The 23,639-nt window shown below is 44.1% G+C and overlaps 1 protein-coding gene across 6 annotated transcripts in view; it reads left to right on the top strand.

Moving 5' to 3' along the window:
- The first annotated feature begins 410 nt into the window (after positions 1-410).
- The window catches only part of LOC309694488 (disco-interacting protein 2 homolog C), a 204,441-nt gene continuing 181,212 nt past the window's right edge, over positions 411-23,639 (top strand). For 2 of the 6 annotated variants that reach the window (XM_082514607.1, XM_082514603.1), the window contains exons 1-2: positions 412-664; positions 2,139-2,420. In XM_082514607.1, coding sequence (XP_082370733.1) covers positions 2,342-2,420 — 79 coding nt within the window. In that variant the 5' untranslated portion in view covers positions 412-664; positions 2,139-2,341. Of the gene's footprint in view, positions 665-2,138; positions 2,421-23,639 lie in introns of those variants that run through there. The other 4 variants (XM_082514602.1, XM_082514601.1, XM_082514611.1 and 1 more) reach the window with 4 other exon arrangements.

Below are 23,639 nucleotides of genomic sequence, written 5' to 3' on the forward strand. Positions count from 1 at the left end.
TTATATACTGTGGAGGGTGATTAGGTCATTGAATACAGGTGGAACTAATGAAAATTACAGAGGAAAAACCATAGACTGTGACTTTTGAAGCCTCAGTTTCAGCATTTTGGCCACTGCATTGCTGTTTTTTTTTTTTTTTGTTAAGCTGGAAGTGACCTCATGTGGATGGGATTACTCTATCTTGCTGGTTTTGCGTGCTGCATCCATAATGGGCTTGGGTTCAAAGCACAGACACTGATACCTGCAAATTTCTGCAAAGTAACCGAATAATAATCTGAATTTCTGTCATCGAAGCTGAAACATAAACTTATTAGGTGATCTATATCACAAAACAAGGCCAGGACTGAAGTTGTTCTACACCAAACTCGATCATCCACGCCTTTATGGAACTTGCTTTGTGCGCTGGTGTGCAGCCATATTGGAACAGGAAGTGGCCATCCCCAAACTGTTCCCTCAAAGTTGGGAGCATGAGATTATCCAACAAGTCTCGATATGCTGGAACTAAGGCTGAGCCCAACTCCTAAAAACAGCTCCACATCACAATCCTCCGATTATTCAGTCAGACAAGTCCCGTTCCCCTGGCATCTACCAAACCCAGACTCTTCCATCGGATTGCCAGATGTAGACGTGTAATTGGTCCCTCTGGAGAACACCTAACATTACAGTAAGTTGGTGACCTGTGCGCACTATATGCCTCAGCATCCGCTGATCCCACTCTGTGACTTTACGTGACCTAGCACTTAGAGTTGCTTCCACTGAATTACACTTTTCACTTTTCCACCTGAAGTTAACGGTTCGGTTGGGTGACTGAGTACTTTTGAATATAATGTACCATTAAGCTCCATCTGCTGTCTTTTACCTATATGTAATTTTCTGATTGAGTGGGATATCACTGAGATATCTCTGCTGCACCTAAATAAACATTCACCTAGCAGACTTTAAATGAGTGAATGAGTGATTAAATTTCACTGAGATAAAACAGAAAACAAACGATCAAAATGTGTTTCAGCTGTGATAATCTTTCTAATTAACCCTTCTTTGATCTCTTTTCTGCATCGCAGCCTCGCAGACTACTTGTTCAAAAGCACATGAACTACAGCTGACATTTATCCATCTTATCAATTAACATAAATGACAGAGTCAGGTTAACAGATTGTGTGTGTCTGTGTGTGTGTTTGTGAGAGAGAAAGTGAATGTGGCGCCCTCTACCGGTGTGTTGTTCATGGTGTGAAAATATTAAGCAGCACTTTGTTTTCATTTTAACTCCTGAAACTTTGACTGAAAATCGATCGGATTAAAAATATTGATTCCTGTGAGTTCAGTCGTGGATCTTTAGGATCACCTAAAGGGAAATTGTGTATGTGAGGCGCGTGAAGGCGGCAATAATTAAGAGGTGTGAGACAGGAAGAGAACAAAATCTGCATTCAAAATAAAAGCACAGCACTGGGGTTTGGATCTTTTGAATTTATTCATCTCCCAAAGTTGTTTCAAAAAGAATTTACTCTTACTAGCTATCAACATACATCCGATATTTTTTAGCAATCCATCATATTCTTTACTTTTAACAGACACACACTGGTGAACCGTAACTTGTCAGTATAAACGAGGTAAGCAGTGAGAACAAACCGTAGAAAAAGGAGAATGTTCAAAATAAACAGTCAAAATCTCCAAAATATATATATCTATAAAATCAGTCAGTAAATAAAATGCATTTCAATGTCTCAGTTAAAAATAATTACATAATCATCCTGACGCCTTTCTTTGAGTGTTTTAACTAAATTCAGATTTTTTTTTTAGCCTGGATTGCTCTTGCTTTACCTATTTTTTATTTAAAATAAGGAAACAAGTAACTAAAAATATTAACCTGCTTTTATAGTCATATAACATTTTATAACATACTTTATTCTGGAAATTAAATTAAAACAAAAATAAAAATCCAAGTATCACAAAAGTAACATTGATTTATTTTTTAATCTATAATTTATTAGCTCGTAACTTTTAGTTAAAGCCAGCCTGTGAGTCTGATTTACTCAGGTTTAAATTTGGAGGGTGTGAGAGCCACAGGCAGCGGACTGGGCAAAACAGTTGTTTTCTACAGTCATTGGTCTTAACGCTGTGATCTTATTTTGAAAATACAGGTTCCGGTAGCAGCTCTGCAGTGTTAGCTGTAGCTTGACGCTGGTTTGCGGAGAACGCGCAGAGCCGCTGCCGCACACGGAGCGACGCTGACGGACTCGGTGTGACTGACTTTGGATTTTTGTGGTTTGTGGAGCAGCGTGGGGACTGGAAACAGGGAGAAACAGCCGGAAAACAGATATTTAAGTCGGTTTGGAACGGCGGAATGGCGGACCGGGACCCGGTGCCGCTTCCTGCGGAGGTGCGGGCCAAACTGGCCGAGCTGGAGCTGGAGTTATCCGAGGGTGAGTACTTGGGTTTCACCGCGGAGCTCGGCGGCTCTGCCGGGGCTCTGCTGCTGTTGTTGCTCTGGGACTGTTTGTCCTTGCTGAGTTTGAACTGCTAGGAGATAAAGTGCTGAGCTCCAACAAGTTCAAGTGCATGTCTGTTCACACGCACACACGCTGCCACAATGACTGCTTTAACTGATCTGGATTTGGATGCAGGAGATGTGGCAGTGAAATGGAAACAGAGCTGTCACTGGCTGTGGACAGACTACAGTGCTGTTAGGGGGTTCTTGGATTGAAAGGAGATCATTGCAGGTTCACTCCCCCACACTGACACACAACGTCACCTGACGCCAGGTATCATGGGAATAATACAGATAATAGATAAACATCCCATAAAGTGCTCTGGATGAACTGGAGTGGCTGCTGTGCACCAGAGCTCCACGGTATTGTTGCAGTGAAGCCTGCAGGGCTCCTCATTATTCATAGACTGTTGATTATCTGAAGGAGTTCATCAATCCTTACTCTACATAGTGTCCCAGAGTCCAAACACAGCCACTTTACAGCCAGCATTCACCTTTGAATCCAGCTGTACATCACCTTTTAACACTTAACTGCTTTATTTTGTCTGCTCAGGTTTTCAAAAATTCCCTACAATAATTCCCCAGAGTCAGGTGACGTCTCCAAAATCCACACACATCCACGCTGCTCTGCTAATTCCAGATAAAAATCAAAGAATATGTGTCATTTTTACCCCTAATCTGTTGATCTGTGCATGAATCCTTCCATCACGGCTGATAAACAACCCATAAAGTGCACTTTGAAGCCTCACTGGAGCGCAGGAGGCACACAGCACCCTGCTGTGGGGATATCCCGGGAATTCTGTGGAGGTTTGTGTTTGTCAGTAGGAAAGTTGTTGTCAGAGAGGTTTTGTTATAAAATCCCGTTGAGCAGAGCCCTGCACGCTGCTTAGATGGTGCACAGGCAGCATGCAGCTGTTAGGAGACACACTTTTCACATGACACACCGCAGCCAGGCAGCCTTTTCTCCAGAGAGGCGATGAATGATTCCCATTATATTCCTGCGCCCCCCCAATAACACTACAGCATGCTATATCGGGTTGTTTTGCAAGATACTGAAATGCAGCTTGGGTATTGATTTTCTCATTAGCCCCCCTCACCACCACCTCCCTCTCTTTCTCCCCCTCCTTCCTCCTTGTTCTTCTTCTACTTCAGATTGATATGTCACATTGCTGCAGACTCACTCTCAGCCTGGAGAGTATCATAGTGTCATATTTCAGCTTCCTGCGAGCAGTGTTTTCCCTGCTTCTCTCCGAGGCTTTGTGAGGCTCGGCCATGTATGGAGAAAGAAGACGGCACAGAGGAAGAGGGAGGGAGGGAGGGGAAGAGATTGTAACAGCTGACTCTGAATGCACACATCGCATTTTAATGTTTCCACCGCTGCTGCTGTGAACGCTGAAAAGATGAGACAAGTAGTGGTGATGAAGAGGAGGGATGGATGGGGCGGGGAAGGTTGCACATATAAACCGCCAACTCGGAGTTCCTCCAGTGTAAACAAGTGCGTCTCTGGGAAACGGGGTCAGATGCCCCGCTGCAATATTTACATGCTTTGTTGATGGCGCGAGAGTCTGCGGTGGCGGCGGATGCAAAGCTTCCCCGCGTCCTGCAGACTTTGACCTAATTTTTCAATTTCCACGCATCATCCCTCCTCCATGCTTTGAAGCCTCTCGCCTCGGGGGAGTGGTGGCAGAAAACGCTGTTGTCAGCACTCAGGTGAAGGCAGAGCTTCACAGGGACCTCGTATCCTGCTGAAGAGCCCTTGAGCAAGGCAGTACACCCTCTTGTTTCCCCCCTAACTGTCATCAGGTGGTGGGAAGCATCCTCAAAGTGCTTCAGGTGATGGAACAAACATCCCCTTTATACACTGCATGAAAATGCTCTCTGAGGAAGTATGAGGATAATGGGTCATATACCTGGAGGATGAGTGCCTTGCTCATGGGCACAAAGTTCCTGTAAAGCTGTGTCGACACCTGGATGGTCACAGTGATGACGATGGCAGCACAAAGCAAAAAAAATAACCTCTGCTTTTTCTCTCAGCCTGCCTCTCTGCTCAAACCCTACCAACAGTTCCTACATTTCCCAGAATTCCCTCTGTTCTGAGCACCATCAGGGCACAGGTGTGAACTTGAGAATGAATTTTAAAGCCTGCTGGGCGGACGCTAGATTGAGCAGCGCGGTGAATAGTTGTGATTGAGATAAAAGAGGAGGCGACCTCTCACTCGGACGCTGACCTATCGCATCGCTGCAGTGCATCCTGGGATAGCTGGGGCTCTTAGTGGTCTGTAGTTTTTGCAGGAGACCTTCTGGGTGTGGCACAAATGTGGCATGTTTTAATAATAATAATAACTTTATTTGTCAGACTTGGAGAAAATAGAAGCTTGACTGACTTCTCCCCAGTCTGAGTTTAAGAGCACCGCTTTCATTTTGCTGCTGGATCTGATTTTGGAGAAGAAGGGCTGGGAAACGAATGTCGCAAACACCCTCACCCTGCAGGTCTGCAGCCTGGACACGGTCCTCACAGAGACAGACACTCCCACTGAAACACACAACCCCGCGCTCGTCGTGCAGCTGCAGACTGACGGGCTGTCCTCAGCTAATCTGGCTGCTGGCTGAATATTAAGCTCTGCAGTCCAGCCCAGATAACAAGCTGTCCATCCCAACACACTGCAGATTACACACACACACACACACACACACACACACACACACACCAGGCTGACCTCAGCTGCTCTGCAGTGCTCGTGCATTGTTGTCTCTGCTGTAGTTTTGATGCAGATTTAGGGTTGTTTCCGTTTTCTTTCATTATGCGCTGCTCCAGCTGCCAGGAGGGCACATGCCAGTCAGCTCTGTGGGCATCTCGTCGCCTGTAAACAGCCCAGGAAACATTAAACGCATCATTTCTGTCTAATTAATTAATCAGCAGATAATTGAAGCTCTTGCTTTGGCTGCAAACGTCCAGCTGCTCGCTGACCTGTTTGGCACGTTGGGTAAAAAAGTGAAAGGCTTCAGCTCGTTTCATTTTTTAGATTTCGAAGGGGCGCGCTCGTGCAAAAGCGAGCTGCTTCATTGGTTTGTAAGTGTATTCATCTCATGGCAGAACGTATTGAAAGTTACTTCAGTGTCACATTTCATTGAATCGAGAAGTGAAACCCTTTGGCGAGCTTGGGCTGATGTTAAAATCGCTCTTGCTTCACTCACATCTGGTCCTGATAAGAGTCCTGTGTGAGACTTCGGCAGTGAGTCTGTTATTCTGAAGCGCTCACTCTTCCCTCTTTCTTTCTTTCCTGAAAGCTCGTTCTGTCCGTGGCTCAGCAGAAGCGCTTCCTCTCAGCTCTGATATTTGAAAAGGACTCCAGTGTTCCTTCTCTGTGATTTATCGCCCGTATTTCGACCCAAAGGCAACAGGTTAACTGACAGAAGTGTGAATCTGAGCGTGAGCAGTCTTCTGGATCTGTAGGGCCGTTTCCCAGAATTCATCTCTCGGAAACGTGGGCCACCTAAGTTCACGTGGTTTAAAGCAGATCTGAGGTCTGAGTGCTGTTTGGAGCTAGCACTGCGTGACTATCAGTTTTCCACAGGGCTCTGGTGCAGTTTAGGGCAGTGCTTAAGGCTTTATGTCGTGGCTGGTGAAGTCTTGAATAATTCAATCTGAGGAAACGGAGATCTGCATGTGAATGTGCAGAATCGGCAGCTTTCTGGTGAACTCTGAGTTTGAAGGCTTTAGTGGCGTGTGGGTGCGAGCTTTCTGCAAGTGACCAGCAGAAGTGGAAGTCCTGGCCCAGATTTCGCCGTCTGCAGTGAAAAGTCTGAAACTGTGGCTGTTTCTGCACATCGGCCGGTGGCTTCCCAGATTTTATTGACTGAATAATTGTTTTGTCCATCACACGAACGGTTAAAGAATCAATCATCCTGCAGCCGACTGATCCTTTTAACTGTACAGGGCAATTTCTTCCACCGTGATAATTATTATTGAGTTTCAGCCGCAGGTCTTTCGGTTTCTTTGCAGATGAATTCGCTTCTCGGAGTTTGTCAGAACAGGATGTGATGTGACGTTTTTGGCAGATTTTCAGAAGCTTCCTGCTGAGTGACAGCGTCTGTGCAGAGATGGAGCTCTGATCCTTCTGACAGCTCGCTGTGAATCAAGATCTTCTGGGAAACGCCACTGCTGCGTCCAACCCAGCTTTCTCCTTTTGAGTAATTTGAGATGTCATCATCAGAAAAAGGGAAGGCGGCGAAGAATGCACGCAAATAAACACGTTTTTTGGTTTGTTTTTAAGAGCTGTGTGCAGAATGTCCAAAGACCGCAGATATTTATTTGCTGAGCGAATCCTGGAGGTGTAGCTGCTGACTGTCCAGCTCGGTTCTCCTCTTCCTCTCGCCTTTTTTGTTGCATTAACGAAAATCCCCCAAAAGGTAAACTGGAAATGTAAATGCTGTCACCGGGCTCAGATAAATGTCTCCTTCTCTGCGATTCTTTGAAAACGAGCTGATTAATTTTTCATGAAGCGCAGACAAAGATGTCATTTTCCTCCCTAACAGCCTGAAGTGAACCGTGGGATTTCTCAGTGTTAATAAAAGGCCACACTCTCTGAGCCTCCCGCCTCACAGCCTAATGTATTCAGCCGGTGACATTTTACTGAATCAGGTACAAGTTATGGACTAAAAACTGACACCTTTGCATTTTCCTCTCTCTCTTTGCCTGCAGCCTCACACGTCTTCTATTTAATTTTCTTTAAACTTTCATTTTCTTTTAACGGCCAGAGATTCAGGTGGAGTTCACAAACTCTGACATGTGGCTAAAATGAATGAATTCATTCGGTGAGCTTCCATCAGAGCTGGCCGGAGGCCCGTTTCTGCTCTGCAGTCTGTAGTGATGCAACATGTGGTGCACACATACCTTTAGACCAGGGGTGGGCAACTCCAGGCCTCGAGGGCCGGTGTCCCTGCAGGTTTTAGATGTGTCCTTGATCCAAAACAGCTGATTTTGACCCAAGGTGATATCTAAAACCTGCAGGACACCGGCCCTCGAGGCCTGGAATTGCCCACCACTGCTTTAGACAGAGGAATTAACTGTATATTTACCTGTATGTACTCAGAGTCCAGATTAAGGCTGCCATCTATCATCTATCAGCATTTGCAGAGAGTTTTAGTTCCAGACTAAATGACCAGTGAAGAAGTTTTAACTGCACATTTAATCCCTGCGATGTGTCAATATAAGAAAAACAGCACAACTCAGTTTGTAAATAAAATCTAAAGAAATCTGTCAGCAGTGTAAAAATAACAGAAAACTAATTTCATGCCTTCATCTGCTGAGATGATCACTGACAGTGACGAGGCTCTGATGCCCAGGGAGGAGCCTGGAGCCCGTACCTCATTAATGTCTGCACTGCAGTCGAACGTCTGAGATTCAAGGCACGGATGTTGCTCTGATTACTGCAACAGGTGGGCGCCGCAGCAGCAAGTGATGGCTTTACACTGGCGGTTAAAACCAGGTGTGGTCCGACCTTCGGACTGGAGATTGTAACAGACTCTGCAACGTAAAAATGAATCGCACACACATACAAACATACCCCTCCGACGCTGACTGAGTGAATACTCAATGATTGTGGTGAAGTTTTAAGTCGAGTTGTCTGCAGAAGGAGTTTTATTTACATCGCTGATGACACTGATGATGTTTACGTGGACTTGAGTGTTCTGTGATGACTTGATACTTTGCTTCCCTGATTTCTTTCTCGCAGTCAAACCAAAGTTGCTAATCTGAAAATTATTTATCAGTTGACCAACAGATCGTCTCCATCCGACCCGTCACATCTAGAGGTCCTAATAAGTCATCAGAGGGCTTTTTCATGTTGAGGAATCTGAACTCTGATGACTTTGCTGATGTTCGGCTAAATTAAAGTGTTTCATGAGTCACCTGTGCAGCTGCAGATTTTTAAAAAAAATTTTTTCCCCTTGTAAACTTGTCAACATGCTTTAATTCATTTATCTAATGTGCAGCCTGTTTTCTCTCAGTCAGTGTCCCCTCCCCCCCTGTGTTTTATAAGATGGACAGTACTGAGGGTTTTTTTTTTTTCATTGTTTTTTTTTTTAGCACAAATAGAGTCAACTGAGCAGACTGTACATAAACGATGGCAGTAACAACTATGATATTGCTCATTTAAGTGCCGTTTTGAAGCATCCGTGTTTACATTTCCGCTTTGTTTCTTTGGAGTCTGAAATGACTGTTCAGATAGCAGGGTGGTTATCATGATAAGGTATCAGGAAATGTTAGCAAGTGTGTCCAGATGCATAGTTGTATCACAAAGACACAGATACCTGCTATAGTGCTACACTACACATACACTTCATACATTTCAGCAGAATTCTCTGATAGTTGAGACCTTGAGTTCAGACTCCCAAGGTCAGGTAAAGCCTGGAAGATGGCTAACTGCTAGCTAACTGCTACAGCTAGCTAGGAGCTAGCTAACTGCCACATCTGTAAAAGTGCTTCAGGTGTTTAACTCTTTCCTCCATAAAGACGACATTTGACCACCTCCCCTGTATAATGAGTTTTACACCTCAGTGTGGATCATTAACGAGGTTTTGCGATCTTTTGAATAGTTTCTGGGATTTTTGAAGGCTAGCTGCGCAGCCAAACACCACCCTCACTAACTTCTGATCCACAGTCATAGTCAAAGACCTGAAATGTGACAGAAAGCACTGATTTCAGAGCAGAGCTTCAGGGGTTACTGCTAATAAACTTTGAAGGGTTGAAAAGTTCAGATTATTAATGATGGATGTGCTGAAAGTACTTTTCATATCAACTTTTCTGTCCTTTGTGCACTTTATCCGCTTCCAGGAACAGCATCTCTGCTGGTTTCGAGCAGCTTCTACCTCGTTGTTCATGATCTTAAAAAACTGCTTTAGTTTGCTGCTGTTCCCCTCCTTCAGGTAAAGAAAGCTACATGCACTATTCTCCTCGCTGTCATGTCACTTTAAGGGCTTCGTTTTTTCCTCTCTGATGTTACATTTAGTCTGCGGTTCCTGTCAGCAGAGCTGAAACCACACATTCAACTTTTCAGAGATGAGACATAAATATCAGTCTGTGTTTGTGCAGTGGTCACAGCGACTTCCCCTGCAACATAACATCTCACCTTTAGACCGGCAGTTGCCATAGAGATGTTATTTTCTCTCCTCCTTCCTGGGAGATTATGGCCTGTGGGGATGGAGGGAGGCTGGTTCTACCTTAGAGCGCGGAGCCTCTGTCACACGGCAGGGCCGTAAATTCATATTTGGTGTCTTCGTCGTCTCCCTCGAGCGATATGAACAGTGATTCAGGACTCCACACGTGCAGTCACTTGACGTAAATCTGCCGGCTGTCCTCGCTTGACTCCCGCCGGAGAAATATCCGCTGAAATTGCCTCTTTATTGCAGACGCGGCTGCTGTTAAAAACAGTCTCAGGCGAGCAGCACTTCAGATCCAGCGAGGTGACGCGAGCCCGAGATGATCAGCCTGTCGAGCTGAGCAAACACAACGAATTTACAGCAGAGGAAATACTCCTCTAGGAAAGGAAAGTTGTTATTTTCTCATTCCTTTTTTATTTTTTCCCCCCTCCATAGTTTCAAAAGCCTGAAGGGTTATAAAACATAAAGCTCACTCGGCGCACAGGCGAGCACGTAAAAACTTTCCGCTCTGGGAAGAAAAACAAAATTAAAGTGATGTTTTCTTCCCCAAACAGCGGCGCTATCGATTCCCCAGAGCATCGTCTTTACACACAAACACTTTCTTAGCTGAATGCAAATCATCTCTCTCCTCTTCCCCCAGTGGCCCTTTGTTGTTGTTCTTTATTAAAACGTGTTCTGGTGCTGGCGAAGGTCACAGAGAGACTTGCACAGAAGTGCACGCATGACGTGAACGAACTAGAAGCAACGAACTTGCTTGTTGTTTTTTGAAACGGGCAACTTGGTGAAGTGACGGCTCTTAAAAGTGTAAACGCATCAACAGAGAACTTGAATGAAAACACAAAGTTGACAGATACGGCTCCGCCGCCTCCTCTGTGCAGTCCGTCCACATGTTTGTCATCAGCTGTCATCCGAGAGGCGGGTGGCTTCTCGCAGGAGGCGGCCGCATAAATATTCATCTGGCCTCACTGTCAGCATCGCAGCACAACAAATCTGAGGGCTGGAAATGTCAGCGGGTCCAGCGGGCGTTTGTTTCTGCCTGCTTTAGGTTGTCAGTTCTCGGCAGGCGGGAGGAAGACAGGTTGACGTCCGGTCAGAAAGCCGGCAGGAAAAGCAGATTGGGCTGCAGAGGCTGCCGAAGGTGATTTGCTTTAGCGGTGTTGAGGTGGAATTAAGTGGAAAACTCGCTTTTTTTCCAATTTAACCGAGTGCCGACTGTTGCTTGTCATTGTAGGCAGAATAACACGAGGCAACCTAAAATAAGATGTCGAGAAATTTCAGAGGTATTTATGTGACATCTGCAACAGAAAGCGCTGTAGCAACTTTGTATCTCAAGGAGCTGGAGCAAGTGTAATTATTATCCAATCCTCCCTCGGGCCTGCATGAGAGGAAGAAGAAGAAACAGTGGCCAGTTTTCCTTTCATACAGTCTGTGATTCTGACCTCTTAGTTCATTGTGAAGGATATGCAGACAGTGAAACGACAGTAAACACAACACAGGCTGGGCTTTACGGTGAGAGACCTGAGAGGATAAACAGGAGGGCTTGTGGTGTCCTTTTAACGAAGGCCATATCTTGTACCTCAGCTAGGATAGCTGTCAGCCTGATCTTCTTCCATGAAGTTAACTAATGCATGTTAAACATTTCACATGTAGAAAAAACATAAAGAAGCTTTTGTTTTTAAAAGCTTAAAGACTCTTAAAGTTTGACCTGTTCGTATCTTTTGACTACGGTATGAGCTTTGAGTGTATCCCACTCTAAACGAATACAGTGTAATTTAGCTTTATGCTTGAAGTGGAAAGAAACTCCCTTGAGTCTCCCTTTTTCGCCCTCATTTGTCTTGCTGTCTGCCGAGCTGCACATTTTTCTCTCTGCGTTGAAGAAAGTTGATAACTCTAAATGTTCTTAGTATCCACCGCCAGCAACTTTCCCAATACGCCAAGACGACACTGTCCACTGGTTTTTGGACTGTAGCTTTAAAGCTTGAATTTTGGACCATCCATCCACTGCAACTCACCCGCTTCATTTAGCTTTATAAGTCATTAAGTTGAGCTAAGCACCCTTTTCATACATAATTTACAGCAGTCATAAGCCTGCATACAGTTTTATTGGTTTAATTATGCTTTGAAGTTATTATGAAACGGTAAATTAGCGATAGAGACCATAAGCGTTTTTGTAGAAGGTTGTAAACATGTTTATTTCTGCTGTAAAGTTGGACATTTTAACTGTACAGTCTGTGGGGATTGACTTGCTCTTGGAGCCAGCCTCAGGTTTTTGCCATCTCTCTCAGAAATTTGAGAAAATGATGCAAAACGAACAACTTTCGCTTCAGAGGATTCGGATGTTTCTGGTTTATTCAGCTTGTTCCTGTTTCTATTAATAATCTGTCAGTTCTCTTTATGATCATTAATAGCTTGTAGCAAGTAAAAAATCTTTTCATGTGACCGCTGTCAAACAAAAACACGACACAAATGGAGTCTACGGCCTCAAACATGTAAACAAACCAGTGTGGGGATTCCTATTTAAAGCTACAGCCATTCCCAGTTTTCCCCCTGAGTCTGGACAACATGTAAATAAACCAGAACTGTGCTTTAAAGCATCCGCTTTCTTTTTAGTTATAAAAACTTTCAGATAAAACTCGTTTTGTCTTCACCTCAACATTTCAGAGCACTTAACCTTTAAGATTTCATCAGAGCGCTCGACATGTTTGAAATGAGAACTGAAGACGGCGCATTTAAGCCTCCTCTGCGTTATCTGAAGGGAGATGGCATTTGTGCTTGCTCAGGCGATTTGTAAAAAGCGGAGTAATGGGCTTCGGCTGCTCCATCTGCCATTAGAGCGATCGGAAGACCCCCCCCCAATCAGCATTTTCATTTGCTCTGCCTCCCGCGTCTCTCCGATCAGTGTCAAACCCGAGAGCTCGGCTTTAAAGCTCGACGGCATCTGGTGAAAAAACCCTCAGTCACCTTAACTGGCTCCAGCGAGAGGGCGTTGATCGTAAAAACTTATATTCTCCTCCAGAATCAACTATTAATGAGCTGAGTTCCCAGACTGTGGTGATTATGCGAGCTGCTCTGTGGCGTAGCTGTAGTAGATTTGGGAGTGTTTATTTGGAGTTCAGGCCTGTGTTTTTTATATGAAAGCATTTTCTGGGAGCTCATTCTTTGGCTTTGTGTAGGGATGCAGAAAGGGGTTCTGGGTAACGTATCATGCCGTGCATATCTGCAGCTTGTTGTGCCAAACGCTCGGTTAATAGGAAAGTTGTTGAGTGGAGCCACACCGTGAAGGACTGTTTTCATTATTGATTAAGGCTGAGATTATTTACTTCCTCTGTTAATTATTTTGTGTAGTTGGTGCAAAAATAGCACAATGGTTTCCAGCCACTCAAAAGATGCTGTATATCCAGTTCTGAAGGTGCGTCCAGCAGGTTTTTGGTGTTTTTGCTTGACGATAAGCGGCTTAATTGATCATTTATGTTTTTTCTCATGATTTTTCGAGTGGCTAGTCATGTCAGCTTTAAACTGGGTTTGTTTTCTGCATTTGTAAGTAAGAGCTGTGCTGCATTTAGGGTTTTATAGATGGAGAACTCAACCGGGAGACATGAAGATGCATAAGGGTAGGGCTGATGTATTGTTAAAGTGACTGCTGAGCACACTGGTGATTGCACAGGGCTTTGGAAGGCAGATGCTACTGCAGTATTCGAGGCGGGTGGTGATGTTGGCGGGAGCCTGGAGATGTTCTTTAGTTGGTAAAAAGCAGATTTAGAAATCAGTCTGATAAGTAACAAGTCCAGAGTGACTCCCACGCTGCTGGACTTTGAACACAGTAACCTAGAGCAGCTATCAGCATCAAGGCGGAGGTCAAGTACTTTCCAGAGCCACAACAAAAGGCGCAGTTTTATTACTATTAGGTTTGAAAAGATGAATTGAATCCAGATTTTAATATTTAACAGAGAGCTGACAGTGTACAGAGGAGGGAGGTGATTAGAGGAGTGCTGAGATACAACTGTGTCGTCAACAAAACAAATAACTTAAGACCTGGAGACCAGTCTTTGACCTCCTGACAACCTCCTGGTGAGTAAGAAATGCATATCTCCCAACCGGTTAGTGAGTGGTTGCTGCCTGTTGCTAGGTGAGATGTGTCGCAAAGAGGGCCCTGCACCAAAAACTACCTTGTGATTGCTTTGCACGGCAGAAGTTGGCAACCATTTGGAGACAAGTCGGGGTCTTCCATGCAAACTGCAGCAGCAACCTGCTGCCAAACAATTCAACCTCACGTGGTTGTCGGTGGTGCATTGTATACCTCTTTATGACCAATTGCATGCTAGCAACGGCTCCTATGTGTTTTTTCCCTTGTCACCAGTGATTGCTGGGGACGGGTTTGACTGGTGCCATAGTCTGGTGCTTTCTTTCAAAACACCACATGATTCTCCTGCTCACAAGGAAGGACCAGTGCTACAGCGAGGTTTGCAGTCCAGACTAGTTTATTTTATCTTTCGAGGCTGAAAATGTATGGGTGGGCGTGGCCAAAACGGCAAACAAAATATTCTAGAAAAGAAAAATAACTTGCAGGTCTCACCTTCTTGCCTAGCATGAAGAGGAGAAAAGCTATTAAAGGAAAAAGGCTTCGCGCTCCTACAGCTGTCAGGTCTAAGGAAGGTTTAAGGAAGATACTTAGAGTATGTACAAAACAAGCAATTAAGCTTTTCTAGATACAGAAAACCTGATCACACAATACTACGCACTATCCACACAGCATGGTGTGTTTAGAAACAGGAAGTAAGTCAAGCCGGTCCATCTGGGTACCAGTTTAAAGTGAGCAGCTACAGTCTCCTACCAGTGGTCGGCTAAAGGTTACATAATCAAAAACACAGAGAAAAATGAGCAATGTGTTTTCTTCTAATACGTGGTAGAAAGACGAACGTCTCACACAGCCTTTGTTTCAGGTTTGCAAAGTAAAGGAGTTGGTCCACTGGTTCTGGACCAAACCACTGTGAGCCACATATGTGTGGCTTATGTCCTCCTTGTAATTTCTACCCAAGTCTGCTTTGTGTACCTACATAAAGGGAGAAGTCATAATTAAAAGAAGTCTGCAAAATTAAGAAAAAAACAAAACAAGTCATTAACATAAAAAAATATATCGGCGTGTTCTTTCTGTCCCACTGGAAGCGTGCGATAGGGGGAAAAATCATAAAAAGTTAGAGCAGAAAGGGGAAAAAACCAAAACCGCAAGTATAGAGCAAACATTTCTGACTCACATGAGACCTCATTATTTATTTGAAGATAAAGGCAGCACTATGTTACAGGCTGTCTCCAGAAATCTACGGAAGCCAGTTCAAAACCAGTCTCACTCTATTTATCTTTCATTTAGCGTAGATGACGCTAATGTAAGGCGATAATGCACTAATGTAAGGTTTTCGACTTTCATTTACAGCGGTTTAAGATAACAATCAGGACCTCCAGTATTTTGACAAAGTGGTTCTTTCTTATACGGAGTCGGAGAACAATGAATCTAATTAGACCTGAAAATCAGTTAAAAGGTATTAAGATTGAGTAGAATGCTGCGGATCGTAAAACCAACTAAACGTCTTCTTCTGCGTTCTGGTTTGTTAAACGTGGCACCATCGCTGTCTCTCTCCGGCCTGTATTTTGGTGGATGGTTTTGACAAATCTTTATTTGGGGGGTCGAATCTGTTCACGAGGATCTCTGTGAATCTCTGTGCACGAGTTAAACCATTATTATTGGATACATGCCCGGTTCTTTTTCTTAATGGGAAGCCGGCAGCTTCTCTGACCAGCAGCATCCGGCCGGCTGAGCTCGACCACTAAAGGCCGTGCAGGGTTAATCCTGTCAGCCTGTCCGGGAGAGTTTACTCTCTGCCCCCAGTAAGATCACTTAAACTCCCCATCTGTCTTCTAAGGCGGCTTATGAAAGCTGGACCGCAGGATTGCATGCATCAATACTACACACAGTACTACTGCACGTATTTGTGTATTCAATTGTTTTGAAGAAAATAAACACACGGAGCTGGAAAAAAAGTCTTTGCCTTTTATTGTATTCTAAAAATCTTAGAATTGGAGCCAGTCATGTTTGGGTGTTTTGGTCTGTTGAGTTGAGATATTTCAGTCAGTTTAGAGAAAATTGAATCAAAAAATAAAATCTATTATGACCTCCTTTTATCGTCAGAAATGGTCTGACTGGTCGTGGACTTTTGAGGCTTATTTTTTGTCTTTGGGGGGTAAAACAAACTTTATTATGAATATATTGCCCACTTTTATTTGTACTTTATACTGTATGTATACATATACTGGTCATGCTGGGTTGGGGAGATAAATACATCAGCTAATAGCCAGCTGCCTCGGCCCGTTTCTGGTTGTTTTTTAATTTTGTCATCTTATTTGATGGTTTAGTAGCCAGCTTTGAGGGGTCGTCGTTTTTACACCTTCCAGCCATTTATTTCCAAAGTTAGGGAGCGATCAGCTGTCATGCTACTCGTGCTGCAGACAGCAGCTGGAGTTTCTCTGCGACTCGTCAATGAGTCTAAAAGTAATGAAATAAATCTGAACACATTCAGTGAACGAGGTTTGATCAGCTGTCGTCTGTTTAAGTTCAGCCTGCCTGTCACAGACGGAGAGAGAGAGCAGTGGTGCCCTGGCCAGTGGCGGGTGGTTGTGTAATATATCAGAAGCAACAGTTAAACATCAACTTGTGGAAAGAAAAATCTGAATTATTAGTCAGATTAACTAGTGTTTGTGTCACTCTGACCTTTAAACGCCGAGTTCCTTCCCTGCACCCAAGACAATGAGTGGAAACCTTTAAGTCCACTACTGTTTGTTTTCACATGTTAAAGATCTGTTTCATTCTGTTTACCCTCCTTAAGATCCAGATTTGTAACGACTGGATTCTCGTCACCCAGCCTTGAATTTTCTACTGAAAGTAGAGAATTGGAGTCTCTAATCTCTGCTGCTCCTATCACGGCTTCAAGTACCGTAACTGCTGTCGGAAAAAATTTCCAACAACCGCATGCAGCTCTGCAACTGTTCTCTGCCATGTTGCTTCTCAGCGAGGTGATGTCACCGCTTGAGCAGGCAGGGTTGGGAGGGGGATTTGGGGAGGTGATGGAGGAGTGTGTGTATGTGTGTGTGTATGGTCGAGGGGGGGAGTGTTTCTGCCAGATTGCATCATTAAGCTGCTCAGACAGGCACTTTCAGCCCTCTCATGCCTGTTTTTGTCCCTCTTCGCCACTTCCCGCTTGTTGTCGAGCCGGCGAGGGATCTGCTGCTCAAACAGTGAGGTCTTCAGGGGTGGAGTGAGTGGGTGGGTCCGGGAGTGTTGGCGGGAACGAAAAGGCAAATCGACAACCTTCCTGCTCTCTCGCTCTGAAACTTTTTCTTCATCACGCGACACAAATATTTGCCCAGGATGATGCGTTTCTGCTGCTCGCTGCTCTCCGGCCTCCTGCTGCTCGCTGTAACAGTTTAAGTTTCAGCTTTGACCTTTGACCCCCCGCTAACCTCTAGCTGTGATGAGGGTTTACCAGTGGCTAATCAGCACCAGCTCCTGCGCTGTTATTCCAAACTAGTTTTAAATGAAGGTCCAAAACTTTCCCGGCTTGTTATCAAACACACCGCTGTGTCTGAACTCCGAGAACAATACTCATAGTTAATGATCACAAGTCGGCGGGGAGGGGTGGTGTCGGCTGCTGAACTCTGCCCAAGTCAGGCTTTGGGGCTTTTGTGTGCACAGACAGCGGTCGGCAGAGTCGGACAATGAGGCACTTAATCCGTTTAAATAGTACAGCTTTATTAGATTCACTGCAGAGGTTTGAGATGTGGAGCTCCTGCAGTGATTGATGCGGTTTGCCAGGAGTGACGCCGAATTCCAATTTTGTTTTTCGGCCTTGGCAACGGCACCGATGCCGTTCCACCCTCATCACTTTTTATTTATGCATCTATCAGAGCTTCGTGTCCTCGGCGGACTTCCTTTGAACTGTTCTAGCTGTTGCTTTATTAAACAAGAAACCGTTTGGCCGGTGCTGCTTTTACCTCGTTTGTATGTCTGTGCATTTGTGTCGACACCTGCTTTAGTAACACGGTGCTGTGTTTGCTAATGTGTCTGTGTGTTGCAAAGATATTCAGCAGTGTGATCACAACAGCGCAAGACATAATCGTCAAAATAAAAGTAGATGGGTGTGTTCTGATCGATGTGCACCAAAAGCTAATACTACTTTTCCATATTCCAGTGTTTCTGCAGTTACAGGAAAATCTGAGTAAAGTTTGAACACAGTTTCTAGTCTACGATCAGTGTAATTCCCTGTCATGGAAAATTAAACCATACTATTACTCTGATTGGCTGCCCAGGTATTTTAGTGGGTCATTTTAGCTGCTTGTTTTGCTCTGATTGGTGGAGTGGATCATCTCTCAGACCTCTGGTTAGAGCCGTCGTCCCACTCAGAGTGGATCTCCAGAGCAGATCAGAGTCCACATATGTCAGCTGCAGTCCACGATGATGGAGCTGAAGTTCATCAAATCACAGGTGGGCGAGGTCTCCTCACAAGCCCATCCCAGAAGGGTCATTTATTTTGTTTTTGCAGTTAAATCTGAAACTACCTCCTCTTTGCGAAGCATGACCGGACACAAATAGAGGCTGCACATGTGTTTGAGCGCGTTCCTCTCTGCAGACAGACACAGCATCTTTGTCAGCTAGTTTCTATCCGCAATGTATGCTCGCCTTTCATGCCAGTCTGTCCTGTGAACTGTCTTCAGTGCGTCTCTACAAACACTGCTGGCCTGTGACTCACCCGCTGCCAGCCGCCATGCTTTACAGGGAGCCTAAGGTAAAAAAAAGGCCTTTGATGGAGTTGCAGTGTGAAAACAGGCTCGGCCTGGCCAGCAGAGAGCGTTCCTTGTGATCTTGTGGCTTTCTGCTTTTTGGTTACTATAACAAACAGCTGGTGAGGCCTGTTTGAATTTTCTCGAACAAGATACCATCACACTTGGTGCTTTCCTTATGTAAACAGTCTGTACAGCACAGTGAGACCGCAGCATACCTTCAGTTAAAGGTGTGATAAGAGATAAATCAGCAGGTCTGAGCTAAAGCTCAGTCAATAATTTAAATCCTACAATAATCAGAACTTTTATTAAGGTGTTAAAGTTTTATGAAATCTGAGTCAAATGTAGGATAATTTTAGAGGACGCGACGTTCCGATGGTTCTTTGTGAAACAGATATTTCCAAGTGTCCTCGGGATACATCTGGGAGGCAAAAAGGTTTTTCTTTTTTTTAAAAACCCACAAAAACTGACACAAGTTTCACAAGGAGAAAATTAGGAGCTTGGATTTGATGACAGTTAGATTCTATTGACGCCTGCAAACAATGGAAATAAGTATTCAGAACTTTCTTAGCTGGAGCTCCAGATTTGGAAAACAACACAGACATTTATTTGCAGTCGGATCTTTGGGTCTGAAACTCCTAAAAGCTGTTTTTCGGTCACAGATGATTGTGACGTAGACGTGAGGTGCAATCAACTGTCAGTAAGTTATGTAGGAAAAGATTCTTGGTGGAGGTGGAGGTGTGGTTTTTAGGCAAGATGTAGTACTTCTTCTAAATGTTGGACCTTCCCCAGAGGACATAAAATGTGATCTGGTCACTGATGTTGATCAGGGTTAATTTTAGATCTAAATAAAAGGCCATAGTTAGTGCAGAAATGTCCTTAATAGACCTTTCAGAAGTTTTCTAAATGTTAAGATAAGGGAGGTAGAATTTAATGGTCTAAAAAAACAAAACAAAGTCTTTTAAACATGATTAGTTAAATGTCTCCTGCTTTAATGTTGACACGCACTCAGATGTGGATCTGTTTCCAACGCGTTAGCATAAACATGTGACTGTTGTTGGACACTAACAACGATGCATTCGCTGTCGGCTATTGCTGAAGCGCAGAGGTCCAGCTGTAGGAGCTCTTTTGATGATGACCCCACCAACTCCCACAGCAGATACAAATATTCTCGTTATTTTAAGCTAATGCCTTGTAAAATCCCCTTATTGCCTCTTTAGTGCACTGACAAGCCCATATGGCAGAGGTCTGTGGAGTTACCTGCTGCTGCGGTGCAAAGGCCAAGCTAAACTAAAGATATAGTTGAAAATAGGTTTTTAGCAGTCAGCTCTGAAGGTCACAGGAGGCGGCGCAGAAAGAGAGCACAAGTGATGAATTCCATCTGCTTCACAACCTGGAAAGAAAAAACAAAAAACTCTTCCTCTTATCCCAGGAATGAGCCTAAAATTGCCCTCATCCTCGAAGACGTTCCCCAAACTGGTTTGAACCACTTCTGAGATTAGAGTGCTGTTTGGCTTCCAGAGGAGTTGACGGATAAGAGGAGCATTGTGCAGCGAACGTTAACAATGCCACAGCTCGCTGGAGCCGAGGCCCGAGGTTTGGCTGCTCGCTTGTCTCTCGGTATGTTGGAGTGATAAACTTTTGAGCAGCACAGATGCAAGCCTGCCAGGAAAAGCTCCCTGGCAGATCAACTGCAGTAACACGTGGACAACATTTCACTGAGCACCTTCCAAAACGACACCACGCTCCCACAGTGTGCATGAAAAGACCATTGTAGCAGGTCATGCAGCGGTGTGGTTCGGCTCAAAGTGTGCAGAAAGCACAGAAAGAATCTTGAACAGCACCAGATGTTTCCAGAGAAGCTCGGATTGTCTCGAATTCCAGGAGACTTGAAACAGCTGGAGTAACCTGCACAGAGGCAACTGTCATGGAAAGTTTGATAGTGGCTGCCGCACACACACACCACCGTGAAATTGAATATACAAAGAGAGGCTCGGTTCTCCCTCCTCGAAAGCTTAGAATTCTTTGAAGTCGCTCTCCAAACACTGTGGCAGGACACTGCAGGAGACCACACTCGCAGCTAAACACAGATAACATCCTGCAACACCAGAATGTAAATGAACGGCGTAAACTTATTACTCTTCCCTCAGTTAAACCGGAGATGCGCGGCAGGAACGCAGAGTCCGAACGCCACGGCTGAATTAGAGGAATCTCTAAACCGTGGCCTCGAAAACAAACGTTCAGCGAGGAGCTGCTGGCGGTACATCTGCCCAAAAAAGTCCAGACTTGGCTCGCGCTCACCAGAAAGAGACTTTGTCAGGCTCTTCTCAAAATAACAGATTAGGAACAAGTGGAGAACTCCGACCTCTGCCTCCCCCCTTTTGTATACAAACCGTGTCGCTCCGTCTGTAAACGATGGGATCCAACCCCGGACCTGACTGTTGGGAGTCTGGAGCGCAGCCAAGTGTGGCTCGGCAGGGCGTTGGAGGTTTACAGTACTCCAGATGGTGTCTTTTTACATATGTAAATAAAACTGCCTCTGTGCATGACAAACAGAAAGCATCCCTCTCTCACCCCGTGTGATGAAATCTCACCGAGGCAGCCAGGTGCCGATCGTGAATGAGTCCTTAACTGTGTGCAGTTGCACTGCTCAGAGCACCAACCCTGAGGCACCCATGAAGTCTTATACAGAACACAACTGCTAATGCTTGGTTATCATGTGTGTATTCATGTTGATGGTGGAGCTTATTTCACTTTATTCTTAGTCTATAGTTTTGTTTGTCACATGTAAAGCTGCCTGATGCAGGTGGAAATAATCACAATGTATTATTGGCAGCTTCACGGGTCTTATTATTTAACTGTAATAGCACGAATTTCTGTGCATATTGCTTTTTGCCAGCCAGTTATCACCTGTTTATTTATCACAGCAGCTGCACTAGTCGCCATCTTGCTCTATTTGTCGGCATCCTCGGCCTTCTTCTTTGTCCTCATGGAAGGATACATCCCTAATTGTCACCTAGGGCTTGTATTTAACTCTTATTGTGTTTATCAGAAGATGTAAAATCTAACATTTATCTTTCACATTGATGCTTTTTTCTGTCTTACTGTTAGTGTGAGAACGGGTCTAAAGAGCACGAAAAACTGGAGGTGGTGGAGACCAAACCAGAGGTTGAAGGAATGAAAAGGTTTAGACTTGCATTCAACAGGTTGATGCAAAGTTTGTCTTTTTTTCCCTCTTTATAAAAAATTAGTCAATAAAATTTAAATATGTAATCTCTTTTGTCATGTCACGTTTCCTCTATGTCATTATCAAAGCAGGAGATGCTAATCTGTTAGCATCCGAGGTCGGCAGATGGCTCGTCATAGAAAATTGCTGATCAGTTTACAGCAGGGGTGCCCAATCCCAGTCCTCGAGAGCTACCGTCCTGCAGCTTTTAGATGCATCCCTACTCCAACACAGCTGAATCAAATGGTTTGATTACCTCTTCAGCATGCCATCGTGTTTGGCAAAGGCCTGATAACAAGCCATTCATTTGATTCAGCTGTGTTGGAGTAGGGATGCATCTAAAAGCTGCAGGATAGTAGCTCTCGAGGACTGGGATTGGGCAGCCCTGGTTTACAACATGTGAATGTTTTGCTCCTGTAATCCTTCGCGGTCATAAATAATCCTTTCAAAGCTCCATTTTCATGAGTAGACATATGTCACTGGTTCGTTTTCCCCTCCTCTCTTCTCTTCCTTGTGAAATTTGAATTTTAAGGTTGTAATTTTGAAATCTCACCATGCAGAAAAGCACTGACACCTCTTACCGTTGATGGTTTTTGAACAGCGAATGAAACTCATTTGCATTTTTATGCTCTTGGCTGAACTCCATGACCAGGCGGGTAAATTTATCTTGGTGTAATCAACACCGGCCTGAACAAAGGGAAACAGTCTCTGGATAATTATGGAGTCATGAAAATGACTTTGCAGGAACTGCTCATGTGGAAAAGCTGCTGGTTTTCAGTTCGGCTTAAAGAACAGTAACACTGTTGTGTAAGGAAAAATCGAGGAGGGCGGAAAACGGCTCGAGCCAAAAGGTCAGAAGGTCAACTGCGTGTTCGACATGTTCGTGTCCCCGCAGTTTCTCCTGTTAGGACTGAACCTCGAACCAGGAGGTTAAGCGCTCCACTGCCTTAGATTAAAACTCAAACTTGAAAAGTAGCTTTAACTTTTACTTAGCTATGCAAAAACAGGTGTGAGCTACTGTAAAAGTGCTGTAAAGATCAACAACAGCTTTATTTAAGCAAATGGGTTTGAGATGATGAACTTTTTTTGGAAATGTTTTAATGAGGTCATAAATCGAGTGCTTCAAATTTCTCTTCTTCTTTTAGAAACCAGATGAGTCGCCCTCTACTGGCCACGTAAATGAACTGGTTGTGCGTATCTTTTATTTACAGTCTATGGCTGCAGATATGAATTTGGCAGATCGTTGTAACTGTTTGGAAACATTTATTCCATTTAAGTTTTTGAGTTTATTTTCAGCTTTGATTTATATGACTTTCTAGTTGGACTCCACCCAGTGACAATCACAGGAACAGGAAGTCTTTGCATGGATGTCACTGGCTGACACTGGGCTTGACTGGTATGAGGGCTACATTTGATTAAAGGTGCAAATCAACTTCTTTGTGCTTTCAGTGCTTTCGACTCTGGAATCAATTCAGCGATTGTATCTTGCTGTCCAGCACCAAATTCAAACCCATTGCTTTGAATTTATCAAGCTGGGATCAACTTTTTCAGTTACCTTGTTAAACAATTTATCCATAATTATAAATTAATTTAATCCATAGTTAATCCATAAATAAGTTAGTTAATATAAAATATCCTGTAAATCATTTATATAAGGTTTGAAAAGACTCTCTAAATCCAGGATTGAATGAATAAATGGCATAAATGGACTTCCATACATTTGCGACACACTTTTTTTTTTTTATCATTATATAAGTTGCTGCACAAATGAAACTTTGCTTATTCATTACATAGTGGGAAACTGAGCAGAAGTGAATAGAAACCTCTGTTTTAATGAATGATGGCCATTCAGTGCAGCTTTTGACCCTTAAAGAACGGGAGGGAGACCTTTTCGACCCGTCGTCTGTTTATGTGCACAGGGCCTCTCTGAGCGTACAGAAA

Source organism: Aulonocara stuartgranti, assembly GCF_965226115.1.
Source record: "Aulonocara stuartgranti genome assembly, chromosome: 18".
NCBI lineage: Eukaryota > Metazoa > Chordata > Actinopteri > Cichliformes > Cichlidae > Aulonocara > Aulonocara stuartgranti.